This window comes from Vulpes vulpes, chromosome 2 (genome assembly GCF_048418805.1).
Source record: "Vulpes vulpes isolate BD-2025 chromosome 2, VulVul3, whole genome shotgun sequence".
NCBI classification, from domain to species: Eukaryota; Metazoa; Chordata; class Mammalia; order Carnivora; family Canidae; genus Vulpes; species Vulpes vulpes.
Window position 1 is genome coordinate 20,598,633 of NC_132781.1, and position 27,439 is coordinate 20,626,071.

General features: G+C 56.4%; 4 protein-coding genes across 15 annotated transcripts in view; 3 read left to right on the plus strand and 1 right to left on the minus strand.

Moving 5' to 3' along the window:
• Positions 1-193: 193 nt before the first annotated feature.
• Positions 194-682, minus strand: HSPB9 (heat shock protein family B (small) member 9). Its single transcript, XM_025987018.2, has one exon. It carries the CDS (start codon positions 680-682, stop codon positions 194-196), a length of 489 nt encoding a protein of 162 aa, XP_025842803.2.
• A 1,076-nt stretch (positions 683-1,758) lies between these two features.
• KAT2A (lysine acetyltransferase 2A) lies at positions 1,759-9,544 on the plus strand. 4 transcript variants are annotated; one of them, XM_025986998.2, is made up of 18 exons: positions 1,759-2,181; positions 2,321-2,444; positions 2,785-2,930; positions 3,042-3,131; positions 3,414-3,595; positions 3,705-3,896; positions 4,744-4,850; positions 5,035-5,145; positions 5,237-5,373; positions 5,463-5,671; positions 5,867-5,993; positions 7,100-7,210; positions 7,658-7,801; positions 8,084-8,198; positions 8,290-8,326; positions 8,406-8,469; positions 8,604-8,688; positions 8,839-9,544. In XM_025986998.2, exons 1-18 carry the CDS (start codon positions 1,843-1,845, stop codon positions 9,030-9,032), a joined length of 2,514 nt encoding a protein of 837 aa, XP_025842783.1. In that variant the 5' UTR covers positions 1,759-1,842; the 3' UTR covers positions 9,033-9,544. The 4 variants fall into 4 exon arrangements, 2 of the variants coding, with proteins under 2 accessions (XP_025842783.1, XP_025842782.1); XR_003233303.2 differs by having other exon boundaries at positions 1,762-2,181; positions 5,234-5,373; positions 7,974-8,198; XR_011999646.1 differs by having other exon boundaries at positions 1,762-2,181; positions 7,974-8,198.
• A 436-nt stretch (positions 9,545-9,980) lies between these two features.
• DHX58 (DExH-box helicase 58) lies at positions 9,981-18,500 on the plus strand. Of its 2 annotated transcripts, none has more exons than XM_025986999.2 (13): positions 9,981-10,128; positions 10,312-10,480; positions 10,705-10,906; positions 11,266-11,456; positions 12,188-12,304; positions 12,908-13,034; positions 13,189-13,380; positions 14,239-14,492; positions 15,002-15,151; positions 15,242-15,403; positions 16,049-16,239; positions 17,312-17,408; positions 17,709-18,500. In XM_025986999.2, the coding sequence occupies exons 2-13, from the start codon at positions 10,313-10,315 to the stop codon at positions 17,892-17,894; spliced, it is 2,037 nt and encodes a 678-aa protein (XP_025842784.2). In that variant the 5' UTR covers positions 9,981-10,128; position 10,312; the 3' UTR covers positions 17,895-18,500. The 2 variants fall into 2 exon arrangements, with proteins under 2 accessions (XP_025842784.2, XP_072603280.1); XM_072747179.1 differs by having other exon boundaries at positions 9,999-10,094.
• Positions 18,501-20,124: 1,624 nt separating this feature from the next.
• ZNF385C (zinc finger protein 385C) overlaps positions 20,125-27,439 on the plus strand; it is a 52,552-nt gene continuing 45,237 nt past the window's right edge. For 5 of the 8 annotated variants that reach the window (XM_072747190.1, XM_072747188.1, XM_072747192.1 and 2 more), the window contains exon 1: positions 20,160-20,219. The gene's annotated coding sequence lies outside the window, so the exon portion shown is untranslated. Of the gene's footprint in view, positions 20,220-27,439 lie in introns of all 8 variants that reach the window. The other 3 variants (XM_072747186.1, XM_072747191.1, XM_072747187.1) reach the window with 2 other exon arrangements.

Consider the following 27,439-nt stretch of genomic DNA (forward strand, 5'->3'; position numbering starts at 1 on the left):
CAGCTCTTCCCCAGCTCTTCCCGGGGCCACAGAGACCTGATTCTTGGTGGACCACCACCGTAAAGTGCTTTTCCTGCCTCCCTAAGCCCCCCACTGGCCCTCTCTCTACCTCCATTATGCCTCCACCTTTGATCCCAACCCCAAGAAAAGACCACAGAACACCAAGGCTGCTGCTGCACACTACGATTGTTGTTTACTGGGTCAGGGTAGGTTGACCCTTCTTAGAGCCACGGCCTCGGAGTCTCGGGGATGGGCCTTTTTGGGCTTCTGGGGAAGGTAGCGCCCGGCACTGGCCTCGGAGGCACAGCTGGCCGGAGGGGGTCATGCTGCAGGTCATGGCGGCGGGATCCAGGTCCGGTGGTAGTTGCATCTGCCGGTGCACCCTCTGCGCCACACGGTAGCCAGCCCCATTCGGGCTGCAGCCCTCCAGTTGCCTCTGGCCGGTCACCATCAGACATTGGCCGTCCACTTGCACCACCAGCTCCTCCGGGGCAAAGCCACAGGCATCCACCTTCATCTGGAAGCCATTCTCTGCATGGACGTTGTTCTGCGCAGTCACCACATCGTCCCTCAGGAGCCGTACGGGCAGTGTGGCCACCTGGTTCTGTTGGGCAAGGGCCACGCTGGGACAGCGGGATGCCGCCTGGCTCCCGCTGGGGAGACCGCTACCAACCCGCTGCATCCGAGTGAGCAACTGCTGTCCGAGGGCGCGAGGCCCTGGGCGTGGCTCTGGGCGCTCGGCGGGGGGGGCGGGGGGGGCAGAGGGCGGCTGCGCGCCCTGGGGAGAGGCCCTGGGGCCGCCCGGCTCCGTGCAGCCCGGCTCCGCTCCTCCGCGGCCGCCTGCTACGCCAGTCCGGTCTCCGCAGGCCTGGTGGTCACCGCCCTGGCGCGCCACTGCTGCTCTCATCCTGGCTCCGGGCCCTAAGGCCCTTCCCCAGCTCGGGGCGGTGACCCACCGGCGCAGACCACCCGGCCGGCCCTGTAGCGCTCACCAGCACAGGGCGGAGGCGAGATGGAGCCGGGCTCTTGCCCTTCCCAGAATGAGGCCTGAGGACAAGAAGGGCTGTCCCCTGAACCGAGCCCGGGGGTGTGACCGTGAGGGTCTCCCATCCTGACCGCGCACAGTCTTGTGACACACGGGGCTTAGGAGGTGACCGCGACTTCCTGGTTTCCTTCGTTCGTCAGACTCTGGGTCTACTGTGGCCGGCTCAGGGCTGGGCTCTGGGACAGAAGGAAGACGCGAACCCTGCCTTCTGGCGCTCACTGCTTTTATGATAATCCTTTATTGCTGAAATATAACATAATAGAAAAAGCGCACCAGGGAGTACCACTGAATTATCCCCCAGAGAGCACCCCCATGTAGCCACCTCCACGGGGCAAGAAATGGAAGTGTTGCTGCTTAATCTCCGCTGTGGCTGCACTTCTGTGTCCGCAGACGTGTGGCACAGGGACAGGGGGTGGAGGGGCGGGAGCCAACACGACCCCAGACCCCAGGACGGCACCAATAGGCTCAGGCTTGGGAGGTGGGCAGCATCTGTGATTCCCCTCAACAGGAGCCTGTTTTCTCAGATGCTCCTCTAGGTCCTCGCTATCCCAGAAGACTTCAAAGAGAGATTAGAAGTGAGGAGGAGACAATCTAGGGTAATGGCTCAGGCTTCACTTGCTTGTCTGGGGCCAAGAGGCAGGACAGAAAAGTCTGGAAGCCAGAAACGGAGGGAGCGGTCGTGGAAGACTACAACTCCCATCATGCTCCGGCGCAGCGACGCCTGCGCACCGAGCGCCGGTTGCCCATGCGGCCCTAGGGCTGGGAGCGCCGCGCCGCGCTCCGCTGCGGGGGAGGCCATGGCGGAACCTTCCCAGGCCTCGACCCCGGCTCCGGCCACGCAGCCCCGTCCCCTTCAGTCTCCAGCCCCTGCCCCACCTCCGACTCCTGCCCCCAGCCCGGCTTCAGCCCCGACTCCGGCTCCCACTCCGGCACCAGCCCCCGCGCCAGTTGCAGCCCCAGCCGGCAGCACAGGGACTGGGGGTCCCGGGGTAGGAAGTGGGGGGACCGGGAGCGGAGGGGATCCGGCTCGACCTGGCCTGAGCCAGCAGCAGCGCGCCAGCCAGAGGAAGGCGCAAGTCCGGGGGCTGCCGCGCGCCAAGAAGCTTGAGAAGCTAGGGGTCTTCTCGGCTTGCAAGGTGGGGGCGGGGCCTGGGGTGAGAAGGGGCGGGGCTTGGGGCATCCCAGGGCTCCGGTGGGAATGGGGGCAAATCTGTGGCTGGGGATCGGCTCCCCGTGCCCGGTTACAGGGCTATTGACCGAGTTTTGTAACGCCAGGCCAACGAAACCTGCAAGTGTAATGGCTGGAAAAACCCCAAGCCCCCCACTGCACCCCGCATGGACCTGCAGCAGCCAGCTGCCAACCTGAGCGAGCTGTGCCGCAGCTGTGAGCACCCCTTGGGTAAGGCAGGTAGTGCCCTTGGAGCTGGGGCGGGGGCAGGTCCTGGGGCCTGCTTGGACAGGATAATTTAAGTGCCACTGAGTTTTACCTTTGGAACCAAAAATGCCTCCGAAGGAGGGATTGGCTTGGGAACATGTATCCCTCCCAAGTTACGAGAAAGAAAATTTGCCGGCCCAGAATAGACAGGGTCCACCCAAGGCTGACATAGTAGCAGTCAGTCTCACTACTGGTCATGCTGTTTGGAGCTACCGAGGTTGTACATTGACTGGTGATGAAGAGTGAGAGAGAGCTCTGGTCATCTATCCTTTCTTTCCAAACCTACCACCTTTCCTTCTTGCAGCTGACCATGTGTCCCACCTGGAGAATGTGTCAGAAGATGAGATTAACCGGCTGCTGGGTATGGTGGTGGACGTGGAGAATCTGTTCATGTCTGTTCACAAAGAGGAGGACACGGACACTAAGCAGGTCTATTTCTACCTCTTCAAGGTGAGCTTCATCCAAGTGAGTGTGAATGAGCAAAGGAGGTGGGGCTGGACTGGGCAGTTTGCAGCTCTGAGCTCCACTGACCCCTACTCCTCCCTCTTCCTCTTCCTCCAGCTCCTGCGGAAATGCATCCTGCAGATGACCCGGCCAGTGGTGGAGGGCTCCCTGGGCAGTCCCCCATTTGAGAAGCCTAATATTGAGCAGGTGGGATGAGGAAGGTAGTAAGAGAATTGGGGGCATCTTGGAGGAGTGAGGAGCCTGTGTTCCCCATCTTCCTCAAGCTGAGAACAAGGGACAGGTTCAGAGAAGGGAGGATGTTCAAGATGGGCATGGAGCTGGGAAGGGGGCACAATTTTTCTTCACAGAGAGCCCGAGTGAGAGGGGAGCTTTAGCCTGCCCTCAGGAAGCACCAGATTTTGGATAAGAAACCCCTGCTGGCCGCTCACGTCTCCTTCCTGGTCTTGTTCCCTACCCACCCCTTCTCAGGGTGTGCTGAACTTTGTGCAGTATAAGTTTAGTCACCTGGCTCCTCGGGAGCGGCAGACGATGTTTGAACTCTCAAAGATGTTCCTGCTCTGCCTTAACTACTGGAAGCTTGAGACTCCTGCCCAATTTCGGCAGCGGTCTCAGGCTGAGGACGTGGCTACTTACAAGGTCAATTATACCAGGTAGGGCTGGCCAAGGCCAGCGGGGAGTGGGGGTGGGGGTGCTCGTGCTCATAAGCCCAACCTGGGTTTAGTGTCTCCATTCTCCATCCTACCTCCCCTCTGCCCGCAGATGGCTCTGCTACTGCCACGTACCCCAGAGCTGTGACAGCCTCCCCCGGTACGAGACCACTCACATCTTTGGACGAAGCCTTCTCCGCTCCATCTTCACTGTGACCCGGCGGCAGCTGCTAGAGAAGTTCCGGGTGGAGAAGGACAAGCTGGTGCCTGAGAAGAGGACCCTTATCCTCACCCACTTCCCAAAGTAAGGCTCACTCCGGCCTGTCAGGAGTTTGCTCCAGATTCACATCCTCCCTGTTGTCCCCTTTTTTCCAGGAAGGCTTCTTGGAATGGTCCCTCCTCCCCCTCCATGAGCCTTCTGGGATCTGGGTGTCTACCTGGCAGACTTGTCTGGGGCCCAGATGCAACTTGCTGGCATTTGCCTTTGCGTGTGCTAGTCTGGGGATGGCAGGTACATGGCCTGAGTGCTAACATTACCCCTGCCCATGCCCCTGGTAGATGTGACTAATTGTTTCCCATGGGGCCTGGACACAGCCTCAGAATCCTTCCCACCGCAACGTGCCAAGAAGCCAGAGCTTATGTTTGAGGTGAAACCGATTTCCACTCCTATTGTAGTCCTTTCCGTAAGATTTTGCTCTGTTGTGCTGCCCCTCTCTCCCACTTTAAACTTGGCTCACCACTCCCCAGTTTGAGACGCCTTTGCTGACTAATGCAGGCCTTTCAGGGCCCCTTCTGCTGCGAGGTGGGAATGTGAGGTGGCAGGAGGGGGTGGATTCTGAGCCCCGTTTCACACTGAGGCCCAGGGTGACTTAGTGCCCTGCTTGGCCGCATAGCACAGGATGGCACCAGTCAGACTCTATCCCCATGTGCTGCACACCATGGCAAACTGGGCCTCTGATCCTGTCCTGGATGTCCTGTTCTGCCTTTGACCAGGGGACTGTGTCTCCCCCTAGTCTGAAGCTGTCTCCGCTCTCTGGCTCCCAGTTTCCTGAGAACAGGGTCTCTTTGACCTGCCTCCAGTCTGGGTCTGGTCCAGGCTGCTGCCTTGGTTGGAGGACAGAGTTGGGAGACACACTGTACCCTCCCCACAGATTTCTGTCCATGCTGGAGGAGGAGATATATGGGGCAAACTCTCCAATCTGGGAGTCCGGCTTCACCATGCCACCCTCAGAGGGGACCCAGCTGGTGCCCAGGCCAGGTATGTGCTCCAGCAGGCTCTGCAGGCTCCTGGCTTGGCTTTCTTGGCAGAGCTCAGCCCTCTGCTGGGGAAGAGGCACTGCAGATGGCTGCAGTGGGGATATGCAGAAGGGTGTGTCAGGGAGTCCCTTTTTGGGACCCCCCACCATCTCTGACCCCCCACTCCTAATTTCGCTCACTCTCAGCTACGGTCAGTGCAGCAGTTGTCCCCAGCACCCCCATCTTCAGCCCTACCATGGGTGGAGGCAGCAACAGCTCCTTGAGTCTGGACTCCGGAGGGGCTGAGCCCATGCCAGGTGGGTACTGACCCCTGACGTCTGACCCTCATTTACCCCTCCCCTGACTTCTCTTGCTGTCCACCAGAGACCCTGCCAACCTTCCCAGCAGGTGAGAAGAGGAAGCTTCCGGAGAACCTGACCCTGGAGGATGCCAAGCGGCTCCGTGTAATGGGCGACATCCCTATGGAGCTGGTCAATGAGGTCATGCTCACCATCACTGACCCTGCCGCCATGCTGGGGCCCGAGGTGGGCAGCCTGGATAACTGACCAGTGTGGGGAAGGGGGCCTCACCAGCCTCTGAGGCCTCAGCTTCCCACCTCTCCTCTGGTGCCCAGACGAGCCTGCTGTCAGCCAACGCAGCCCGGGATGAGACAGCTCGTCTGGAGGAGCGCCGAGGCATCATTGAGTTCCACGTCATCGGCAACTCGCTGACGCCCAAGGCCAACCGGCGGGTGTTGCTCTGGCTTGTGGGGCTGCAGAATGTCTTCTCCCACCAGCTGCCGCGCATGCCTAAGGAGTACATCGCCCGCCTCGTCTTTGACCCGTGCGTCTGCAGAAGAGTCCTGACCCTGGGGCACCACACCTGTCCTAAGCCCCTGCCCCCACCCCACCCAAAGCCGTGGGAATACTTGCTTCTCCTCTCCCAGCACTAAATATGGCCCTGGCCTCTAAGGCTGTAGAGACCTGGGGGGCATTTGGAGAACAGGTAGCAGCAGTGACTTGTCCTCTCTCCCCTCAGGAAGCACAAGACTCTGGCCTTAATCAAGGATGGGCGGGTCATAGGTGGGATCTGCTTCCGCATGTTTCCCACTCAGGGCTTCACCGAGATTGTCTTCTGCGCTGTCACCTCAAATGAGCAAGTGAAGGTGAGTACCTGCTCCTGGCCTCACCCCTACCCACCACCCACCACCTGCTTCTGGTTTGGGACTGTCAGAACCACAGTCCCTAACCCTTCTCTTAGTGCCCAGGCAGTTCCTTCCAGCCCCACAAGGTGGCACTTGTCCTTTGGTAACTGCATTAAGAAAACACTTGTTGACAAATGGAGTCCCAAAGTCGATAACCCTTTTATTTATTTATTTATTTTTGAGAGATTTTATTTACTTCTTTGAAAGAGAGCATGAGCAGGAGGAGAGGCAGAAGGAGAAGCAGACTCCCTGCTAAGCAGGGAGCCCGAGGTGGGACTCAATCCCAGGACCCTGGGATCATGACCTGAGTGGAAGGCAGATGCTTAACTGACTGAACCACCCAGACGCCCCTCAATAATGCTTTTAAATGGACTTGAATTTCCTTCATCGCCTGAACATTCACATATACGGGAGGGAGGGGGTAATACTTTTTACGCTGGTCTTGCATTGGAGGATAGTCGTGGGTTCCATCCTTGATTTGGCACAACAGACCTACTGGTAGGGTCCCCAGTTCTCCTGTTTTATGTAATCCAGATCTGCATGGTGCCCCTTCGGTCTTGACATATGGGGGGAGACACTCTTTCTTCAGGGTTCAGATATTGAAACGAGTAGGGCCCTTGTGATGCCACTTCCCCTTTTGCTCTAACTCTGAGGCCTGGGAGCTGGGAACCAGTGACACCTAGATGGCAACTTCCTGGTTGGGTTTTTAGTCCTGGCCTTACTGTGGCTGGCTGACTGACCTTGGAGACATTTCTTAAAATAGTTGAGTTTCAGGTGTTTGTGGGTTTTTTGTTTTGTTTTGTTTTGTTTTTTCTGTATAACGGAGATAAAAATATTTATCTCGTGGATTAACTTAAGAGGTGGCCTATAAAGTACCTAGCAAAACGCCTGGCTCAGAGTAAGCACTGAGCAACGCCAGCATCCTTCACTTTTTCCCCATAAATTCCCCTTCCTCTGCCAGTTGCTTTTCCTCCTCTGGATCCCAGATCCGCGGCTGTCCGTCTCTCCTGTGCAGTCCACTCTCTGCTCTAGGCTGCCCTGCTAAGCCCTGCTCCCCCTCCCCACAGGGCTACGGGACTCATCTGATGAACCACTTGAAGGAGTATCACATCAAACACAACATTCTCTACTTCCTCACCTATGCCGACGAGTACGCCATTGGCTACTTCAAAAAGCAGGTGATCCGCACCTCAGCCCACACTTGCCTGCTGCCCGGGGCTCAGGGTCACTCGGTCTAGCCCACTGGTGTGGCTGGGGTGGGAGCCCCTTGGTGTTTGTACCCTGTGCCATCTGGCACCAACGGAGAGGTTTCCCATGCCCATCTGCCTGCCTCCCGCTGCCACCCCTGTGACAAGTAGGCACCTATAGAGTGGGAGGGCAGGCTGGTAGAGCTGGGAGGCTCTGGAGGATGATTTGGGCGGAGCAGCTGACCTGGAGCCTTTCCAGGGGCAGATTAATTGAGCCCACACAGCACAGAACATTGTACCACCTACCACAGAAGGTGATCCAGGAACCGGGGAGAGGGGACACAGCATGCACAGCCCCTCGGGGGGTTCCTGGGAGGAGGATTATCCAAGTTGGAAAAGCCTTGCTGATGGATTAGGTCATAACTGTCCACTCCCTAGGGCTTCTCCAAGGACATCAAGGTGCCCAAGAGCCGCTACCTGGGTTACATTAAGGACTATGAGGGCGCAACATTGATGGAGTGTGAGCTGAATCCCCGGATTCCCTACACAGAGCTGTCCCATATCATCAAAAAGCAGAAGGAGGTGTGTGTGTCTCTGTGTGTGTCTTTGTACACACGCATGCTTGCATGCACACAACCTGGGGCTTTTCTTGTACACCTTGGGGGTGAGCACACATGTGTGGATGTGTACCACACGTACGCACATGTGTGAGGTGGGCGTGGGCCAGGATCTTGGTTCTTGCTTTGCCTCCCAGGGAAGTTAGGAGATGAGGCGCCTGGACTCAGCAGCAGGGCCTCTGACCCTGGCCCAGCGAGGGTTGCCGCTGGGGCTGGAGTTGGCCCCTCAGACCCTGCCTTCCCTCAGATCATCAAGAAGCTGATTGAGCGCAAACAGGCCCAGATCCGAAAGGTCTACCCCGGGCTCAGCTGCTTCAAGGAGGGTGTGAGGCAGATCCCTGTGGAGAGTGTCCCCGGCATTCGTGAGCAGGGGTCTTGGTGGGGGAGGGGGCCCCTTGCTCAGAATATGTTCTCAGATTCTTAGGGATGCTCTCCCCACTCCCCGCTTTGCAGGAGAGACAGGCTGGAAGCCACTGGGGAAGGAGAAGGGGTGAGTGTTGTATGGAGGGAGAGGGTGTTGGGGAAGGCAAAAGGACCAAGGGCCTCAGACATGGTGTCTCTCGCCCCAGGAAGGAGCTGAAGGATCCAGACCAGCTCTACACAACCCTCAAAAACTTGCTGGCCCAGATCAAGGTGGGGAGACCAGGTTCCCCTCTGGGGGTACCTGTACCAGTGACTGTGGCCTTACAACCCCTTCTGGGGTGGGTGGTACTCACAGCTGGGCTTGGTCACAGTGGGCCTGACTCCAGCTTGGCTTTCCTCTCCAGTCACACCCCAGTGCCTGGCCCTTCATGGAGCCTGTGAAGAAGTCGGAGGCCCCTGACTACTATGAGGTCATCCGCTTCCCTATTGGTGAGGACACTCCATTTCCACCCCTTCCTTCCACTTCCACCTCCCATACTCCTGCTCCTGCCTTCACCAGGCCCCACAGCACCCCCTCTGGTGGTCAGCCTTGCTCTCCTCAGCCTCTTAAAAGCATGCCCTTGTCTCCTGTTGCCCCAGACCTGAAGACCATGACAGAGCGACTACGCAGCCGCTACTATGTCACCCGCAAGCTCTTTGTGGCTGACCTGCAGCGTGTCATTGCCAACTGCCGCGAGTACAACCCCCCAGACAGCGAGTACTGCCGCTGCGCCAGCGCCTTGGAGAAATTCTTCTACTTCAAGCTCAAGGAGGGCGGGCTCATTGACAAGTAGTCTCTGGCTTTGGACCACAGCCTTGACCTGGAATGTCTCTACATCGGGTTCTGATCCAATCTCGAGGGGGTGCCCCTGGTGCCTGGGTTCCTCTCAGCCTGAGACACTCCAGCCCTCGGCGCTGCAGCCCCTTCTGGACGCCTGCAGCTCTGTCCCACTTTTCCTTGTATCTGACCTTGGGGAGGGATCTCCTGGGTCTGGGGCTCCACCTCTCTAAAGTGACTGGTGGCTAGAGGCACAGCCTTCCTGAGGCCGTGGTGGCCTCCAGCCCTGTCCCCATAGAGCCATGGAGTCTTGAAGTCCTGGGCCTGGCCTGTCCCACTATTTCCTCAAGGGTTGGGACTGCCAATTTTAGCTTGAGGGAAGGGGCTTCAGCATTTGAAAGTTCAGCTTGGACTGGGGGGTCATGCCTCACCCTGCACTGTCTGTCCCCCAGGGGTGGGGGCCCTGGGGACCACTCATTTCCTGGCATTAATCCCTCAGAGGGAACAATAAAGTTCTTTTTATTTCTCTGTGTGATTGTTGGCCTTTTTGGTAGGGCCCCCAACCTTAACAGGTTGACCCTGTTTCTGCCCCCACCTCCTACAACACTGGAGCCTATTAAACATCAGATGGGACCATCCTTCTCACCCAGCCTCCCGCACCGCTGGGGTGATGGCACCTGCCCAACTGCAGCACCTGCTTCTCCCTACTCTCAGCTGTTCCTGGTTCAGGTGTCAGGGCTGCAGGGACCCCAGTTTCCACCTGGCAGCCTTGACCTGGGTGGACGTGGTTACAGCTGGCTCAAAAGGAGTGGAGGTGGGGTGGCCTGCCTAGGCAGACTCTGCTCTTGGAGGAGGGGCCAGCAGGACCCAGGAGGAATGAGAGGGTGCTTTCCAGCAGCTTTTCTGGGGGAGGAGGAAGGTTGGGGAAGGGGAAGGGAGATTAAGGAGGAATTCTGCCGGTGCTGGCTCCTCCCTCAGTTTCAGTTTCTGTTTCTCTGCATAGCCCCAGCCCGGTGACACCAGGCACCAGGGCTAAGCTAAGCGGCCACCCTCAGCACCTCAGTGCCTCAGCACCCAGGCAGGTGTTGCAGATAAGAACCCACGGGGCAAAGGTCAGGTGTAGTTTGTGTTACTCCCACTCCTGTCTTGGCCAGATCGGGTTCCTGATAGATCCCTTCAGTCCTCTTCCTCTCCCCCCTCAGATGTGTTGGGGAAGTCTCTGAGCCAGACTGGGCTGGCCAGGGGCAGGACGGGGGCCTGGTGGGCCAGGAGTCTGACTCTCTTTCCATTGTCAGAATGGAGCTGCGACCCTACCAGTGGGAGGTGATCATGCCTGCCCTGGAGGGCAAGAATATCATCATGTGGCTGCCCACTGGAGCTGGGAAAACCCGGGCTGCTGCTTATGTGGCCAAGAGGCATCTAGAGACTGTGGACCGAGCCAAGGTGGTTGTACTGGTCAACAGGGTGAGTAGCCCACACTTCCCTCGGTGGGGTCTCAACTCCTCAGGTGTCTCACAAGACCCTCCAGAACGCCAGGGCTGCTCTGGCCATCTCTAAAGTTTACTCACCTTTTCTCCCATTCCTGTGCCCAGCCAGGTCCTGGATGAGGGAGGGGGGTCACGTTGCCTCCTCCCCCATCCCCCTTGCCCCAATCCAACTTCCTCTCCCACCTCATTCTCCATCCCCAGGTGCACCTGGTGACCCAGCATTGTGAGGAGTTCAGCCGCATGCTGGGCAAACGCTGGGCCGTTATAACCCTGAGCGGGGACATGGGGCCACGAGCTGGCTTTGGCCACCTGGCCCGGAGCCATGACCTGATCATCTGCACAGCTGAGCTGCTACAGATGGCGCTGACCAGCCCGGAGGAGGAGGAGCATGTGGAACTCAATGGTGAGGGCTGTGAGCCAGGGGAAAGAGTATGCACCTGAGGCACCCTACCTGCCAACCCCAGGATACCTTTCCTAGTAAAGCTATTGGGACATTTTGTGGGAGTGCGGGTTTCCCCGTTCTCCAGACCCTGGCATACAGCCTACTAGAAGTAGGCCTGGCTACAGGATCTTGGGCAAGTCCCCCCAACCACTACCGCTGAGCCTCAGTTGACTAATCTGTAAAATGGGGGTCAGTCACCCCAGCCCAGGATGCTATCTGGAGCCTGGCTGCAAGCTGTAAAAGTAGGAAGGAGAGAGATGACCTGTGGGGAAGAAGGGTTTTGCAAATGTGGGTCACGGCCTTGCCCCATGTACCCCCAGCCTTCTCCCTGCTCGTGGTGGATGAGTGTCACCACACGCACAAAGACACTGTCTACAACCTCATCCTGAGCCGGTACCTAGAGCATAAACTCCAGAGGACACGGCCGCTGCCCCAGGTGCTGGGTCTCACAGCCTCCCCGGGCACTGGCGGGGCCTCCACGCTCGATGGAGCAATTGACCACATCCTACAGGTCAGCTTGGCCCCTGAGACCCTGCCCCACCAGAGTCCTCCCTGCCCTGCCCCGCCCCATGCCCAGCAGCCCTCCCCAGGCCTTCCCAGGCACCGTCTGGGCCCTTTCATCACTTACACTCCAGCTGCCAGTGGCTTCTTATTGCACTTAGGATAAACCCACGCGCTCTACTGTCGCTTACAGAGTTCCATCCTACCCCGCCCTGTCTACCTCTCCAACCTCATTTCCCACACCCTCCCCTCACTCCTACTCTACCAGCTGCCTCTCTGAACCTCAAGCATGTTAGGGCCTTCTCGGGACCTTTGCGCTCACCATTCCTTTTGCCTTGAATGCCCTTCCCCCTGCACTTGACCTGTCTGGCTCCTGCTTTGTTATTCAGGGAACAGCTTAAATGTCACCTCCTCAGAGTCTTCCCTGATCACTCCCTTTTGCACTCTTGTTGTGTCATCCAATTTTATTCTCCCCAAAGCTCATTAACACAGTCTGAAAGCCTCCCATTCTGTTATTCTTGACTGGTTTATCATCTGCCTCCCCAACTCCAAAATAAGACCCTCTGAATCCCTAGTACCTACTGGGGCACAGAGATGGTGAGCAACAAACATTGACTAAATGAATCCCCACTCCTGATGGCCCTGCTCTATGGCAGTTGGGACCTATCCTATCCCAAAGTTCTGCCCACTGTCCTCACGGGACTCTCCCCCATTCCAGTGAACCCCTCTCTCTTGCCTCAGCTCTGTGCCAACCTGGACACGTGGCGCATCATGTCACCGGAGAACCATCGCCCCCAGCTGCAGGAACACAGTGCTCAGCCATGCAAACAGTACAATCTCTGCCATAGGCGCAGCCAGGTGAGTGGAAGGCCGGGGCCGGGGGGAGAAGGGGGGTGTGTGGGGTCTGGGGGTAAAAGTAGGTCATCTGGGGTTGAATCCTGACTCCACCCCTAGTAGCTCTGTGACTTTGGGTAACTTGCTTATTTATCTGAGCCTCTGTTTTTCCCTTCTGTGAAATGGGGAAGTTACAGCCCATGCTCACAGCCTGCTGTATGGCTTGGCTCCAATGTCCCCATGGGCATCTGTGGAAACCCACGGCACCCTGTAGAGTGCCTTGCAAAACCATAACCCTCAGGCACTTTGTGCAGAAGCTCTTCTGCCGTGTAGACACTGTCTGGTGCCTGCTGTGACAGGGTGCACAAGGACTTAGACATTGCTCTGTGCAGGCCAGAGGTCAAGGGCATGTAGGAGGTAGAGGCAGAGCAGGAGCCCTATGCAGGAACCTGACCCCAGCCTCCACCTAGGACTCATTCACATCCCAGCAGGCTCCTCTCTGGAGCTCCCACCGATATGGCAGCAGGAACAGAGCAACTTCAGGCAGAGAGCAGCACCCCCACTGGGTGCTCACGGCCCCCCACCCCCATGTGTATGGGAATCTCTTCATGCCTTCTTCCCATCCAGGACCCATTTGGGGACATGCTGAAGAAGCTCATGGACCGAATCCACAACCGCCTGGAGATGCCTGCGTTAAGCCGCGACTTTGGGACACAGACTTATGAGCAGCAGGTGGTGGAGCTGAGCCAGGATGGTGAGAGGGGCAAGACTTGGGCTGGGGACCTGCTTGGTAGGAGCCTTTGGGGGCGGAGCTCAGCCTGGGGCGGGGAGGAGTCTGGGCAGGTGGAGGCTGGGGGAACGTGGCCCCTAAGACCCTGTGCCCCGCTGGATCCGCTGTCCATCCGCAGCGGCCCAGGCCGGACTCCAGCAGCGCCGGGTATACGCTCTTCACCTGCGGCGCTACAATGACGCGCTGCTCATCCACGACACGGTCCGTGCTGTGGACGCCCTGAAGTCGCTGGGAGATTTCTACGACAGGGAGCGTGCCATGAAGACCCAGGTCCTGCAGGCCGAGCGCTGGCTGCTGGCACTGTTCGATGGTGAGGCTCGTGGGAACTGGACAGGACTGGGCACAGGCACCAACGCAGATTAGGAAGGTGCCAGCGAGGGTCACGGGGCCCTATTTTTCGAACCATGAGTCAAGACCATGGATAGGACAAACCCATATGCCCTCACTTGTTAAGGTTTGCATAGATATGAAAACTAACTCATGCTATTGACATAGATGTTTTAAAAGCCATTTAGTTGGGAGACTGTCCCTTCAAAGTCTGGGGTATGTGGTACCTTTAACCTGGGAAAGTGAAGTGATCAGAGTGACATTTATTATTTTATTTTATTTTATTTTATTATTTTATTTTATAATTATTTTATTTTTTTATTTTATATTTATTTTACTTTATTTTACAGAGAGATAGTGAGAGAGCCCAAGCAAGGGGAGCAGCAGAGGGAGAGGGAGAAGTAGGCTCCCCACTGAGCAGGGCTCCATCCCAGGCCCCTGGGATCATGACCTGAGCTGAAGGCAGATGCTTAACCAACTGAGCTATCCAGGCTCAGTTGCCCCTAGAGAGTGACATTTAAGGCAAGAGGCCTCAGCAAGGCTGAGGGGTGAGGCAAGGATCTTTCTGAAGAGACCTGAGGTTGAGTTAATCCTGGGTAGCAGAGGTCAGAGGTATGTCTCCAGATTTTGTGCTGTAGGCCCCTGGTGTAAGGCTGGTTGGGTGGGCACAGCGTGTCCTTGAACGTTCTCCTGGTGCACCTTTAGGGGGAATTAGGAGCAGAGAACCTCTAGCTCCCTCTGCTCCAGCAATCCTGTCCCTGTGAGCCACACCCTCTCCCATGCATGCTCTGCCTATCTCCAGGCCTGAATCCTGTGCCTCTGTTTTGGGCTTTTTTGGCAGATTACAAGAATGAGCTGGCCCACCTGGCAACACAGAGCCCAGAGAACCCAAAACTGGAGATGCTAGAACAGATCCTGCGGGAGCAGTTTGGGCATTCCGACAGCCCCAGGGGCATCATCTTCACCCAGACCCGCCAGAGCACTCACTCCCTCCTACTCTGGCTCCAGCAGCAGCCAGGCCTGCAGACAGTGGACATTAGGGCTGACCTGCTGATTGGGGCTGGAAATAGCAGCCAAAACACCCATATGACCCAGGTGTGGCCTTGGGGAAAGAAGCCGGGACTGGGGGTGTTCCTAGGGGAGAAGAGGTGGGGACAGAGTCTTCACAGAGCTATGCGGGGATGATTTTCCCCAGGCAGAGGACAGAGAACTAGGGGGAGAGAGGTGGACACTGAGCTTGCCAGTCCTGAAGGTCTTCCCAAGATGGGGGTCCTTAGGGGGCAGAGAGGCTGAAGCTTGGGGGATCTGCAGGGAAAGAGGTGAGTGATGTTTTCAGCACAGAGGATCAGATGTCCAGGGCCCCTTTCTGGAGAAGAATAGGTCCTGAGACCTCCTGAGTAGACAGATGGAAGTCCATAGGGGATATGGGGGGTTAGATGGTCACCTGGCAAGATGGGCAAGGTCCTGGGGGTAGCAGTAGCAACTCAGACTCCCTAGGAAAAGGAACCAAAGAGGCCAAACTCATTGAACGGGGTGAGGCTGGGCTGACTGGAGGACAGGTTACCCACTTGGCGTACCATCCTCTTTCTCCTCTCCCACCCCAGAGAGACCAGCAAGAAGTGATCCGAAAATTCCGGGTTGGCACTCTGAACCTCCTGGTGGCTACAAGTGTGGCAGAAGAGGGGCTGGACATCCCCCAGTGCAACGTGGTGGTACGTTACGGGCTCCTGTCCAACGAGATCTCCATGGTCCAGGTGCGTAAATCCTGTGCCGCCAACAGCCCTGAGGGAGCCTGTGGGACTGACCCCAGGCCCACTCAGATCCCTTCCTGTCTCCTTTCTCAGGCAAGGGGCCGGGCCCGGGCTGGTCAGAGCATATACTCATTTGTGGCAAACCAAGGCAGTCGGGAGCTACGACGGGAGCTGATGAACGAGGTGCTGGAGACTTTGATGGAGCAGGCCGTGGCTGCTGTGCAGAAGATGGACCAGGCTGAGTACCAGGCCAAGGTATGTGGGCAGGGGGGCTGAGGACACTCTGCCTGGAAGGTCTCTGGCTGTATACACATCTCTGCTCCCCCTTTCTCTGGGTGCTAACCTGGCCCACCTGGGAAGGTTTGAATGGAGGGAAGGGTAGGAGCTAAGGGTGAGTCTGTCTAGGAAGACAGTGGCTCCCAAAATGCCTTGGGAACAGGGCTTGTCCAGAGCTTTTAATTCCTCATCACCAAATACTTTGTGTATCTGTGAGGGCTGCCTTAGAGTCCTTCTGACACCTATGCAAAATAAGCCCAGAACCAGGACTTAACTCTTCCCCCTGAGGCCTCACCCAGGACGGTCCCGTTTACTCCTGTTACTCCAGCATAATTATTAGTGATGCCGCATGTTAGATTCAAAGAAGCAGCTTTGCACAAAATCCTCCAAAGAAGAGGCAAAGACTCGACAACAAAGTTTACTCTGCTCCCATCATTCCCCTTGCTCCATATTATTTTTCTCCCCAGAGTTAAAAGTTCTCCTAAAAGCTCCAGGGAGGGTTGAGCAAAGTCCCTTCTGGGTCCTAATGATCTGAGGTCTTTGGAAGCCCTTTGACCCTGAAGAGCATTCTTGGGGTCAGGCCTTGGAGGCCCCAGCTTTGCCCAGTGTCCCCTCTGACTCCAGATCCGAGATATGCAGCGGGCAGCCCTGGTCAAGAGGGCAGTCCAGGCAGCCCAGCGGGACAACCAGCGGCAGCAGTTCCTGGCCGAGCAGGTGCAGCTCCTCTGTGTCAACTGCATGGTGGCTGTGGGCCACGGGAGTGACCTGCGGAAGGTGGAGGGCGCTCACCACGTCAATGTGAACCCCAACTTCTCGTGAGCCCAGGGGAAGGGGCTGGCAGGATTAGAGGGAGGGAAGGAGGGTTGTGATGAGGGACAGAGAACTCCTCTCATCCAGACAGTGCTCTAAGGGTTTGGGAGCTTAAATAGCATTTTGACAAACATTGAGTCAGTATCTTCAGGAGTCTGGTTAGACAGGTTTTATCACTATCCCATTTTGCAGGTGAGCAAACAGAGGCTCAGAGAGGCGAAATGACTTGTCCAGGCTCCCACAGCAACTGTGTGGTTGAGCAAGAGCTGGATCTCAGGACACCAGATGCTGAGAGGCCTCAACTGGGCTCCCTGCCCCACCCCCACCCCTCTGGGTCCCACCTACTCTGAAGCCATCCTCTCCTCCTCTGTGCCCTAGAGGGTAACCTTTTCCCATCTTCCCTCCCTCCATCCATTCATTATTTATCAGGGAGCCACTGTGTGCCAGGCCACGATGCCGAGGATCTGCACACAGGTCCTCTCCTTCAAGGAGGCAGCTTTTCAGTTAGGTCTTGCAAGACGGATCAGGCTGGAAGGTGGGATGAGTCCAGGCAGGCCTGAGGTGCCAGCACTGCTCCTGGTTGGCTTGCATGGGAAAGACCATGAAGGAAGAGATTCTGAAGAAGACAGGCTAGCCTTTGGAGAGCCAAAGAGGTCAGGCCCTAAAGTCTAGCCCTTGTCTCATAGGCAGTGAGTAGTCTTGGGTGGATTCTGAGCCAGGGAATGTCAAGGTCAGATTTACAGTTTTAGAAGATCACCCTGGCAGTTGGCAGAAGGATGGTGTGGGTTGGGAGTGAGGATGGGATGGGATGGAAGGGTGGAGCTGGGAGATCTGCCAGGGGACCACTGGAACCATCCGGATGGGTCGTGCTGAGGCCCGAACATGGGCAGAGGACACGCAGTGAGGCCGCACAGGCAGAGCTCATTGGAGGCAGGATCTCCTGGCTCTGGGAAGTCTCTCGGTGCCTCTCGGCAGGCAGAAGAGCCCAAGGCCCAAGTGGAGGCCCAGCAAGCTGGAGCGTGTGAGATCAGGGGTGGCAGGGTCATGAGGACTGTGGCCACCCCCATTCCTCTCCAGAATCTACTACAATGTCTCCCGGGGGCCGGTGGTCATTGACAGAACCTTCAAGGACTGGAGGCCTGGGGGTACCATTCACTGCAGGAACTGTGGGGAGGTAAGTGTTGGGGCCATGGCTCTTAACTCCAGTCTTCAGAAGTCCTCAGTCTGAGAGAGGAGGCCCAGCTTTCTGCCATCAGGGCACCCTCACTGGGATAGGGAAAGCAGCTCTATCCCCAGGAGCCCCCGGTCGGAGGAGAGAGGTCTAACTGCTGTCTTAGAGAGCCCACAGTGTGACTGGGTAGACAGCTCTGAGGTGGGAGACACAAGCCACGCATTTAGGGATCCCCCAACTTGAGGTGAGAAGCCCAGTCTGAGGACAGTGACCCAAACCCAGCCATTTCTGCTCCACCCTTAGGTCTGGGGCCTGCAGATGATCTACAAGTCAGTGAAGCTGCCGGCGCTCAAAGTCCGCAGCATGCTTCTAGAGACACCCCAAGGGAGAGTCCAGGCCAAGAAGTGGTCCCGTGTGCCCTTCCCCGTGCCTGACTTCGACTACCTGCAGCACTGTGCCCAGAACCTGGCGGACCTCTCCCTGGACTGAGCACCTCGTCACTGCAGTGCCCACCTCAGGCTGCAGAGGGCGGGACAATCCACAGCAGCCACCACCTTGGGGGGGGGGGGGGGGGCCAAGTCCCTCCTGCCTGAGTCACCAGTTGGGGCACCATGCTGACCAGCCACGGAGGAACCCGGGCGTCCAGGCTGGCTCAGACTGTCATGCTGTGGAAGCACCTCGAGGGCCACATCTTAGCCCCAGAGCTCCCCTCATACCACAGACATTCAAAGACACTAGATGGAGGTTGGGGGTGGGGGTTATTGGGAGGGAAACTGAGGCAGGATGCTGGCCACACTCTACTAGCAACTACCAAATTTCCCTTCACGCCTTGACATTCTTTCCTTAATAAGGTCACTTCTGTTTTTTGAGGCTCCTCATAAATTGAAAATAGTGGAAAATTGGTAGAGAGAAGGTATGGTGGGGCACCTGGGTGGCTCAGCGGCTGAGTGTGTGCATTGGGATCAGATCATGAACCCGGGGTCCTGGCATTGAGTCCCACATCAGGCTCCTGCAGGGAGCCTGCTTCTCCTTCTACCCATGTATCTGCCTCTCTCTCTGTGTCTCTCATGAATAAATAAAATCTTTAAAAAAAAAGTGTAGTATTTTAAAAAATCTGTTGAGGTATAAGTGACATGAAATACACTGTACATACCTATAGTGTACAATTTGATAAATTTTAGCCTATCTTCTACAATCAAGATAACAAGCATAGCCATTACTCACAAGTTTCCCTGTTCCCAAGTAACCCCTCCCCTCCTCTTACCCCTCCCCTGACCTGCTTTGTGGTATATTTTTTAAGGTTAAAAGTTTGGGGTTTTTTTAAGCACGCCTCTTTATGGCTACCATGTAACCTTATTTGGAGAGAGCATCACAAGTCTAAATTTGAGAGCCACTCATAATGTGAGGTCCCCCAGCTCCCGCATCTCATTAGAGAAGCTCCAAGCCCAGCAGTACCCCTTCCATCTTCCCCTAATTCCCCAGGTCACCTCCCTGGGCTGGGGAGAGGCTGAGATCCAGGACTTGAGGGATGGTGCTCAGGTAGGCATGGGAGTGGGGGAAGTTGTAAAGGCCTAAATTTTCTGTTCTCATTTTAACAAGAAAGAAGAGAAAGGCAAGATCTAGGTTGATTCTTCAGGGAAAGGGCTATTTCTGTAGTAAGAGGCCCAGCAGGCAGGAGTCACCTTCAAGAGAAAGGGAGGGGGCTAGGGCAGAGATTTGAGAGCAGGATGGCAGTCCTTCCCACCATCTAACCCCCTTCCCTCCTACTACATCCTTGGTCCTGCCTAAGGGGCTAGACAAAGAAACAAGGTACTCTTGTCCCCAGTACCTCCTTTCTCCTGTCTCTTGTCTGGTTGAGGCTGAAATTCCAGTTCCAGTCTCTCTGGCCTCCATTGCCCCAGAGAGCACCCCTTTCCCGGGACCTGTCCTCCACCTAATCTCCAGTGTCCCTCAGCCTTGGTGCCAGGAGTCACCCTTCTCTCTGCTGTCACATCTCTGCTCCCTGCTGCCGGTCTTTTGCCCATCCACTCCCCACTTCACCTTCAGTTATCTCCCCTGCCAGCAACGTGCCTTTTACAGGTCAATAAAATTAGCGACTGGAGGCAGAGGGAGGGGGGCAGGGGCCCAGGGGTGCTAAGCTCAGTGGCCTTGAATGCGGCTGAACGCACGAAGTCTGGACGCCTGTCATTCCAGGGCTAAACGGTGACAGCTGAGGGGCCCCAAGCTGGCATTGGGGGCAGGGGATAGTGTCACAGGGAGAGATGGATTGAGGATAAAGACCTGGGCATCTAGTGGTCCCCTCAGTGGTCTGAACCCCTGCATAGCTGACCCCTGGATGGGAGGCCCTGACTTTAGAGGGGGTGACCTATCTCGCACCCACCTTACCAGGCTGGGAGAACTTTCTTGAGCTAGGATGGAAGGGGGAACTCAGGCCAGGAGGGGTTCCCAGGCTTGCTTCTGATGAAGGGTCTTCACTTGGAGCCACGTGGGCTAGGCTGCCCGAAGCAGGGGGCTTCAGGGGGTCCTCGGGACGCAGGCATCCTACCTTTTCAGTTCTCAGTAAGCCAGAGCTCCAGACCCTCCTTGGTGGCCCAGAAGCTCTCCCAGCTTTCTGCCCACCTGAACGAACCCGCCCACCCGCCCCGACCGCGACTCAGGGCGGGGCTCGGCCGCGGCTCCCCCTCCCAGGCCCCGCCCCTCCGGGCCCCGCCCCGCCCCTCCCGGGCCCGCCCCCTCCCCGGCCAGCCCGGATCCCCGCGCTCCCGAGCGCAGCGAGAGCAGGTGGCCGCGGCGGGCTCCGTCTCTGCCCTGCAGGTAAGTCAGCGACGCGGGCTGGTCCACGCTGAGGACCTCGAGGGCAGGGGCGGGAGATCAAGGCAGCCCCCTCCACCTGTCCTCTTCCCCGGTCTCAAAACTGGGAGACCCCCAAGGGACAATGAGGACAACCCTTTGGCTCTGCGCACGGATGTTGGGCATCTAAAGGGTGGAACTAAACTCTGGAGAAGTTTAGAGGCTCCTGGCTGGTTATCCCTGATGCCGGGGTGGGCTCTGAGAGGTGAGGAGGGACAGGGCCGGGCATTAGGCACGCAGCTTTCTGGAGGAGAGCAGGGTGAGGGTAGTGACTACAGTGCTCTGGGTAAGGACCCTCCAAGTGCAGCATCCTCTCCCCGCCCTTAGGGAGTGACGGAGTGACTCAAACAGCTTCTGTCCTGTGGGTAAATGAGGTAAGAGTGCTTAGCTGAGCTGGGACCTGTGTTTTCCAGTAAGCTCAGGGCATCCGCATCATTTGTTACACCTGGGTACAGATGTGCATGGGTGAGGGGGATTGAGGGAGCAAGGCATCGTCCAGATGGTCTGGGGAGCCCAGAGAGCCTGGGGACTGCCTAGTTACTTTCTGTGTTCATGTTCCAGAGCCAGGTGGAGAAGGTGATCACCGAAGAGAGCCTTATTGCAGAAACAGGGTGCATTTGTACCCTCTGTATAGGGATTTGGGTTGTAGGAAAGGAGTCCTGCCTCCTAGTATTCAGGGTTCCAGGCTTCCTGGAAGAAGAGGTCCAAGGCTGACAGCTCAGATGTTGTGCTCAGAGCCACAAGGGAGAGTCAGACTTTGGGCATTGGTGCTGGACTGGGGTAGAGCAGAGGATTCCAGACTGTAGATAAAAGGGAGGTCAGGATGCTGCCGTCTGGATCCAGCCAGGACCCCACAGACCTTCTAGAGGCCATCACAAGCCCAGGGACAGATAGAGATCCAACACAGGCTTCCTGTGTACGCCTAGTTTCCCCATTCAGTTGTCTCCTCTCACCACCCAAACTCTCATTGTCAGAAAGTTCTTTTTCGTATATGACCTTCATCCCTTCTGCTTCTGTGCTCACTTCTTGCTTCTGGGAGGCAGAGTGCTATAGTGGAAAAAGTGGGGTTGTTGAGGTCAGTTAGACTTGAGTTCTATCACCTGCACCCACCGTGTGACCTTGGACAGGATACTTAACCTCTTTGAGTTTGCTTCTCCACCTGTAAAATGGGGATAATAATAATAGAACCCACCTCATAGGGTGGCTGCAAGGATTAAATGAGAATACGAATGGAGCGCACTTAGCAGAGTGTCTGGCGCCTGCTGAGAGCTCAACAAGTATAAGTGTCCCCTCGCGTGTAGGACAGCAAAGCCGATCTGCGGGGGGGGGGGGGGGGGGGGGTGTGCTGAGGGGGGGTGGAAGGTTTTTTTTAAACTTGGCCAGAGAGAGCACCACCCTTCACTACCACCACCAGCCTCTGCCCCGTGCTGGTCCCTGGATCTCAGCTGGACCTGGCTGGGCTGCCCAGGGCCCCTCTCCTCCTCTTTTCCTCACCCTATTTTTCTGTCTCCAGGGTGAAGAGGGGGCCCCAATGGGGGAGGGGCCAGTGGCAGCAGGAGCCAGGGGCTTTGCCTCAAGGGAACAGAGTGACTTAGAGACCCAAAGGAAAAAAAAAAGCCCCCGTTGTCATCACCTCCCTGCCCTCCCCACCTCCAGAAATCCAAAGTTGGTATCAAGCCGCACTAAATTTTTCCAGGAAGGTAAATAATACAAGTGACTGAAAATCCTGTTTGGGGGGGTGGTGGCCCAAGCTGCCCTCCAATGGAAAGATAGCTTCAGCTGCTGGCCCGAGCTCTGGAGGCTGCTGGGGAAGGCTGAATCCAGTAAGCACCCTTAAACCTGGGCAGGGGAGGGAGTGCCCGTGTCCACCCTGAGTGACTTCAAGGGCTCCACTCACATCCTCCTCTGGCCCTCCCGCTCCCTGTGGAGTGAGAGGCTCAGGGAATGAGCCTATACATCTCCTTCAGGATCACATTCCCCAGACCTGTGGCTTGAGGGGGGGGGGTCCCTGCCCAGATGGTCACCCACTTGCTGGTAGCCCATGCAAGCCTCTACCCTGGACCTATCCCCAGTGCAGGCTCTGCCACTGGTGTGTGCATCCCTAAAGCTGAGGGCACCTGATAATGGCTAAGGGGCAGCTGTTTGCAAGGCGTGAGGGCGGAACCAGGATGTGAAGCTGGGCACCCACCCACATGCCTGCACCTAAGTCCCTTCTGGGGCAGAAAGGAGCTCTCCCTGCACAGCATCATTCTCCCAAAACACTCCCGGGAGGCGGAGAGATCTAAACCGGAATGTGGTCTTCCAGGTTGTTATGAGAGTGTCCTTGTCAAGACAGGACAGTAGAACATATTTTAATTAAGAGTTTGTTGGCTCGGTTTCTACCTTTTATTTAGCTATTAAATATTTAGTCATGTATATGTGGGCCCCCACTTGTTCTCCTGCCCCCAGCCCTACAAGTGTTTGGGGTGAGCCTGGCCGCACCCGTATTGAAACTGCTATTCGGTGAATTCCCTTCCTACCCTCTGTGTCCCCCAGGAAAGTAGCAGCCCCCTCCCCCCACAGTAAAACTGGGTTTAGGACACACCCATCTAGACCAGTAAGGAGCTTCAAGGTGAAATGAAGACTGTCAGCTGTCACTGATGAGCAGTCCCCGCTTGGGCTCGCTAACCTCATTCTCCACCCCAAAATTGGGACATTTTTTTCAAATGTCCTGTGACGCTTACGAGGGAACAGGGAATGGATGAGAGGAGAGAGTTGCTTTGGCTCCTGAGCGCGGGGAGGGTGTGGGCTCTCTCTGGGCCTCAGGAGCTCAGCGGAGCTGCAGCAGCAGAGGGGGAGGGATACAAGACTGGGGGTGCTCAGGGATGCACCCCACCACCCCTCCCGCTGCCCTTCTCAGAGAGAGAGGCACCCGCAGCCAGGAAGGGGCTGTGTGTCCCTAACGTGGGTCCTCCCATAAGTCTGGATCTGGGGCTTTGGCTGGAGAGGAGTGTGGGGGCCAGCTGGCCGGACAGTGGGAGTCATCCCCGGTGGGCATGAATGGCACACTGGTCTCAACTACCGTTGAGTGCCCTGTGGCACCTGGGCATACCGTCTGTTCAGAGGAGAGAGACGCATGGGCTCTTTGTGGCCATCTCTGACGCTCACTGACTCCGATTGGGCTCTTTGAGGATGAAACCTGCCGCCTTGGCCTCATTGGCGCCGGGAAGTATACTTGATGGAACTGGACACAGGCACACTCACACTCAGACACCCTCGCGCAGCCCAGCACACATGCCCACTACGTGAACTCGCAGATGGCGCTGTGTATAGTTGCACCCCCTACACCCGGCTCCAAGTGCAATCTCAGGGATGGAGCCCCTACTGGCCCAGGCTGACAAGGGCACCTGGGCCACCCGAGGGCCTCCACTGCAGCCACAGTCACACCCTCCCCGATCGGTGACTTTTCATTCACCTTGGGTGACCTGCCAGCTTCAGTGGCCAAGGGTTGGCTGACTTGAGGGTGGCTGGGGGCCAGACGCCTACAGTGCTTCGTGTAGGGGATAGAAGACAGCAGCAGTGCCCTCCCGGGACTCCCTGTAAACCCCATTGCATTGACATTCAGCTCCTCTGTCCCCCACCTCCAAGTCTGTCCTGAGTGTCCCTAGGCCCTGAGTCTCTCAGCCTGTCTGTCCCCATGTCCCCTGCTTGGGCCTTCTTCTGCTCTGATGCCTGTCATTTCCATCCGTCCCTCCTCTCTCCCAGTCTCTGAGGAGAGAAAAGCCATCTCTTTTTCGGTCTTTCTCTCTCTTTCCTTTTCTTTGGAGGAGCATCTCTGTCCCTCTCTAAGTCTCTCTTTTTTTTCTTGAAGATTTTATTTATCTATTCATGAGAGACACACAGAGAGAGGCAGAGACATAAGCAGAGGGAGAAGCAGGCTCCATGCAGGGAGCCCGATGTGGGACTCGATCTCAGGACCCCGGGATCATGACCTGAGCCAAAGGCAGATGCTCAACCACTGAGCCACCCAGGTGCCCCTCTTTCTTTTCCTCTGTGTGTCTCTGCCCTTCAATCTCTGTCACACACACACACACACACACACACACACACACACGCATGTGTACACACACATACACGCATACGCACATATGCTTCCCCACACATACAGTCTCTCTCCTTATCTCTCAGCTCTATGTCTCCTGATTGTGTGGCATCTTATGAGTTTGTCTTCCTGTCTTTACCTCTCTCCATCTCTGCCACTAAGTCTGCATGTGTGTCTCTCCGAACTCTCTCATACTCTCGGGAGGTGTCCCCCCGGAACAGAACAATCAAATGTCTATGCATGTGTAGAAGGACAGAGCATGGGGTGTGGTGCTGCCCTCACTTCTGGGCCGCTCCCCTCCCAGCAAAGGAGGGGAGGAGGAATATCAGGTTCTGGAGAGGACAGATGCCAGCCTGCCTCCCCCGGTTCCTCTGCTGAGAACTTCTGAACTTGGGGGATTTGGCTCCAGACTTCTTCTTCTTCAGCCACAAGGCCCAGGGTCATAGCCTGGGAGCAGGGCGGGAGGTCCAGAGCAACAAGGACGAGAGCCCCTTGTCTGTCTGATTTATCTGATTGACCCTGAGCCAAAGAAAGGGTATCGGGGACTTGGAGTCTCCCTCAGAAGAGGCAGTGATCAGAGTGGGCCTGACTTGACACTTTCCCTTTCCTCGAAGCAGCCAAGCACAGAGCACCCACCCCAGGCCCCAGCTTCCTGCTCCAAACCACCAGCGTGCTCTCCGCCCTGTTCCAAACTCTTCCGCCAACTGCCCCCAGGGTGAGAGGCCTGCTCAGCCTTCCTGCCCTCTCCCCAGGCATCCCCACCTCAGCCGGCCTCTCCTCACTGCCCTGGCCTCTAGCACAGGAGCAGCTGTGTTGGCTGTTTGTTTATTTGACTAAGGTTTCCTTGGGTGGGGAGAGGCCCAAACCCACAGACACTTCTCCCCAGTTCAGATGCCCTGGCAAGAGGCCAGTCCTGGCCTGCCATGTCCCACCACCCTCACTGCCCTCCCCCAGGTCCCACCTGCCTCTTCTTTGTCCTCCTGACCTCAGTCCATGATTCCCCGGATGGCCTGATGCTAGCCACCCCTCCCACTGGATGGGCAGGATGGGCAGGTGTGAGCCACACTCCTTATCACCCCCATCCCTCACCTTGGGGAGGGGAAACATCTAGGGAAGGCATTAGGAACTGGAACCCTTGGGTTCTTTGGGGGTTCCCAAAGAGGAACATATCCCGTATGGTTTTTGGAGAGTGGGAGAAGTCTGCCCCTTTGCCTAATCCACTCTCATGGCTGAGGCTTGAGTCATGGCTAGCGTGAGACTTGAACTGAGAAATGATGCTCTAATGGGCTCGGGACCTCCCAGGATCCATTCCAGAACCATCTCCCTGGTAGTCTAAGGTCCATGCCTGGATCGTGGTACCATACTATATACAGAACTGTCTCATCCTGCCCTCTGAGCGCCTGAAGAGGTAAGGAAATCCCCACTGAGGCAGAGTCTGGACTTGAAACCGGGTCTCCTCACTCCCCACAGATAGGCCTTCTTACCAGCTTGGGCCAGACCTGCCGCTTGAGCAAAAAGAACCCACTTCTCCCTGCATCTCCCCCTCCCCCACATCCCCTCTGTTTTAACTGGCCTCCAAAAGAGGCTCTGCTCCCCACCCATGTCTCCTGTTGGAAAGGGAGTGTAGGGGCAGGTAGCATTCTTGTGACCTCATTCTGAGATCTGCTGTCCTAGTTAGCAGCTTCCTGAGGGGAGAAGGACACGAGAAGCTTTTAGATATGGTTTCAACCATCTGGGTGCTAATTGGGAATGCGACTGTCCCTTGGTTGAGTCTGGGACAGCTATTCCGGGGCTTCAGGATGAGGTGTGGAGGTGGGGAGGCTAGAGGGGAGGTCAGGAAGCTTCCCCATATAGCCTAGCCCACAGCCAAAAGTGGGAGCCAGGCAGTGGTGGGGGCAGCCCGGCTGGGAGGCAGCGGGCACAGTTGGCACGAGGACCTGAGCCTCGGGAAGTTGGGCAAGGGGCAGAGATGAAACACGTCTGACATTGTCTTCTCTCTTCTCTCCTGCTAATGGGCCTCTCTGGAACTTGGAATCATGAGTAAGGGGGGCCGGGGGCGGTGAGCAGAGGTGGAAGACTGTATCTCTGTCCTGTCCCTTTTTTCTCTCAAAGGCCCTTGTGAGCTCCAGCCCATTCCCCGGCCCCACACCCTCGTGACACTGATTTATTCATTCATTCCGCAAATATGTATTGAACACCTACTATGTGTTGTACTTGCTAGGCTTGCCCTGGGAATTCAGGAGGGGATAAGAGAGGGTGAAGAAGAAAGAGCTCGGGGAGGCAGGAAGGAAATCTGTCTTAAGAAGGGCAGCGAAGGGAGACGCCTGGGTGGCTCAGTGGTTGGGTGTCTGCCTTTGGCTCAGGTCACAATCCCAGGGTCTGGGGATCCAGTCCCACATCGGGCTCCCTGCAGGGAGCCTGCTTCTCCCTCCGCCTGTGTCTCTGCCTCTCTCTGTGTGTCTCTCATGAATAAATAAATAAAATCTTAAGGGATCCCTGGGTGGCGCAGCGGTTTAGCGCCTGCCTTTGGCCCAGGGCGCGATCCTGGAGACCTGGAATGGAGTCCCACGTCGGGCTCCCGGTGCATGGAGCCTGCTTCTCCCTCTGCCTGTGTCTCTGCCTCTCTGTGTGTGTGTGTGTGTGTGTGACTATCATAAATAAATTAAAATTTTAAAAAAATAAAAATAAAAAATAAAATCTTAAAAAAAAAAAAAAAGATAGGAGCCAGGAGGAAAGGAGTGCTCCAGGCAGAAAGAACAGAGTATGAGAACGCTCTTGAGGTCAGAGGAACATTGCTGTGCTCCAGGGAGAGAAAGAGCCCAGTGTGGCTGGAGTGTCCTATGCAAGGGAGGGAGTGGTACAAAAACATCAGAGGGGCATAGGATCTTTTGACCTGGACATTTGGACCCCAGGATGTTTTGAATGCAAACATTTTAAACCAAAACATACCAGCACTGAAGATTTTTTTAGAAAGTGGTTTTCTGTTTGAACTCTTTTCATCCAACTTAATTCCTTGATCAGATTTTTCAGTTTTTCCTATATGATACAGCTAAACACATTGCCATTTTTTTTCATTCCATTTTAATCTTACTGGAATTATTTT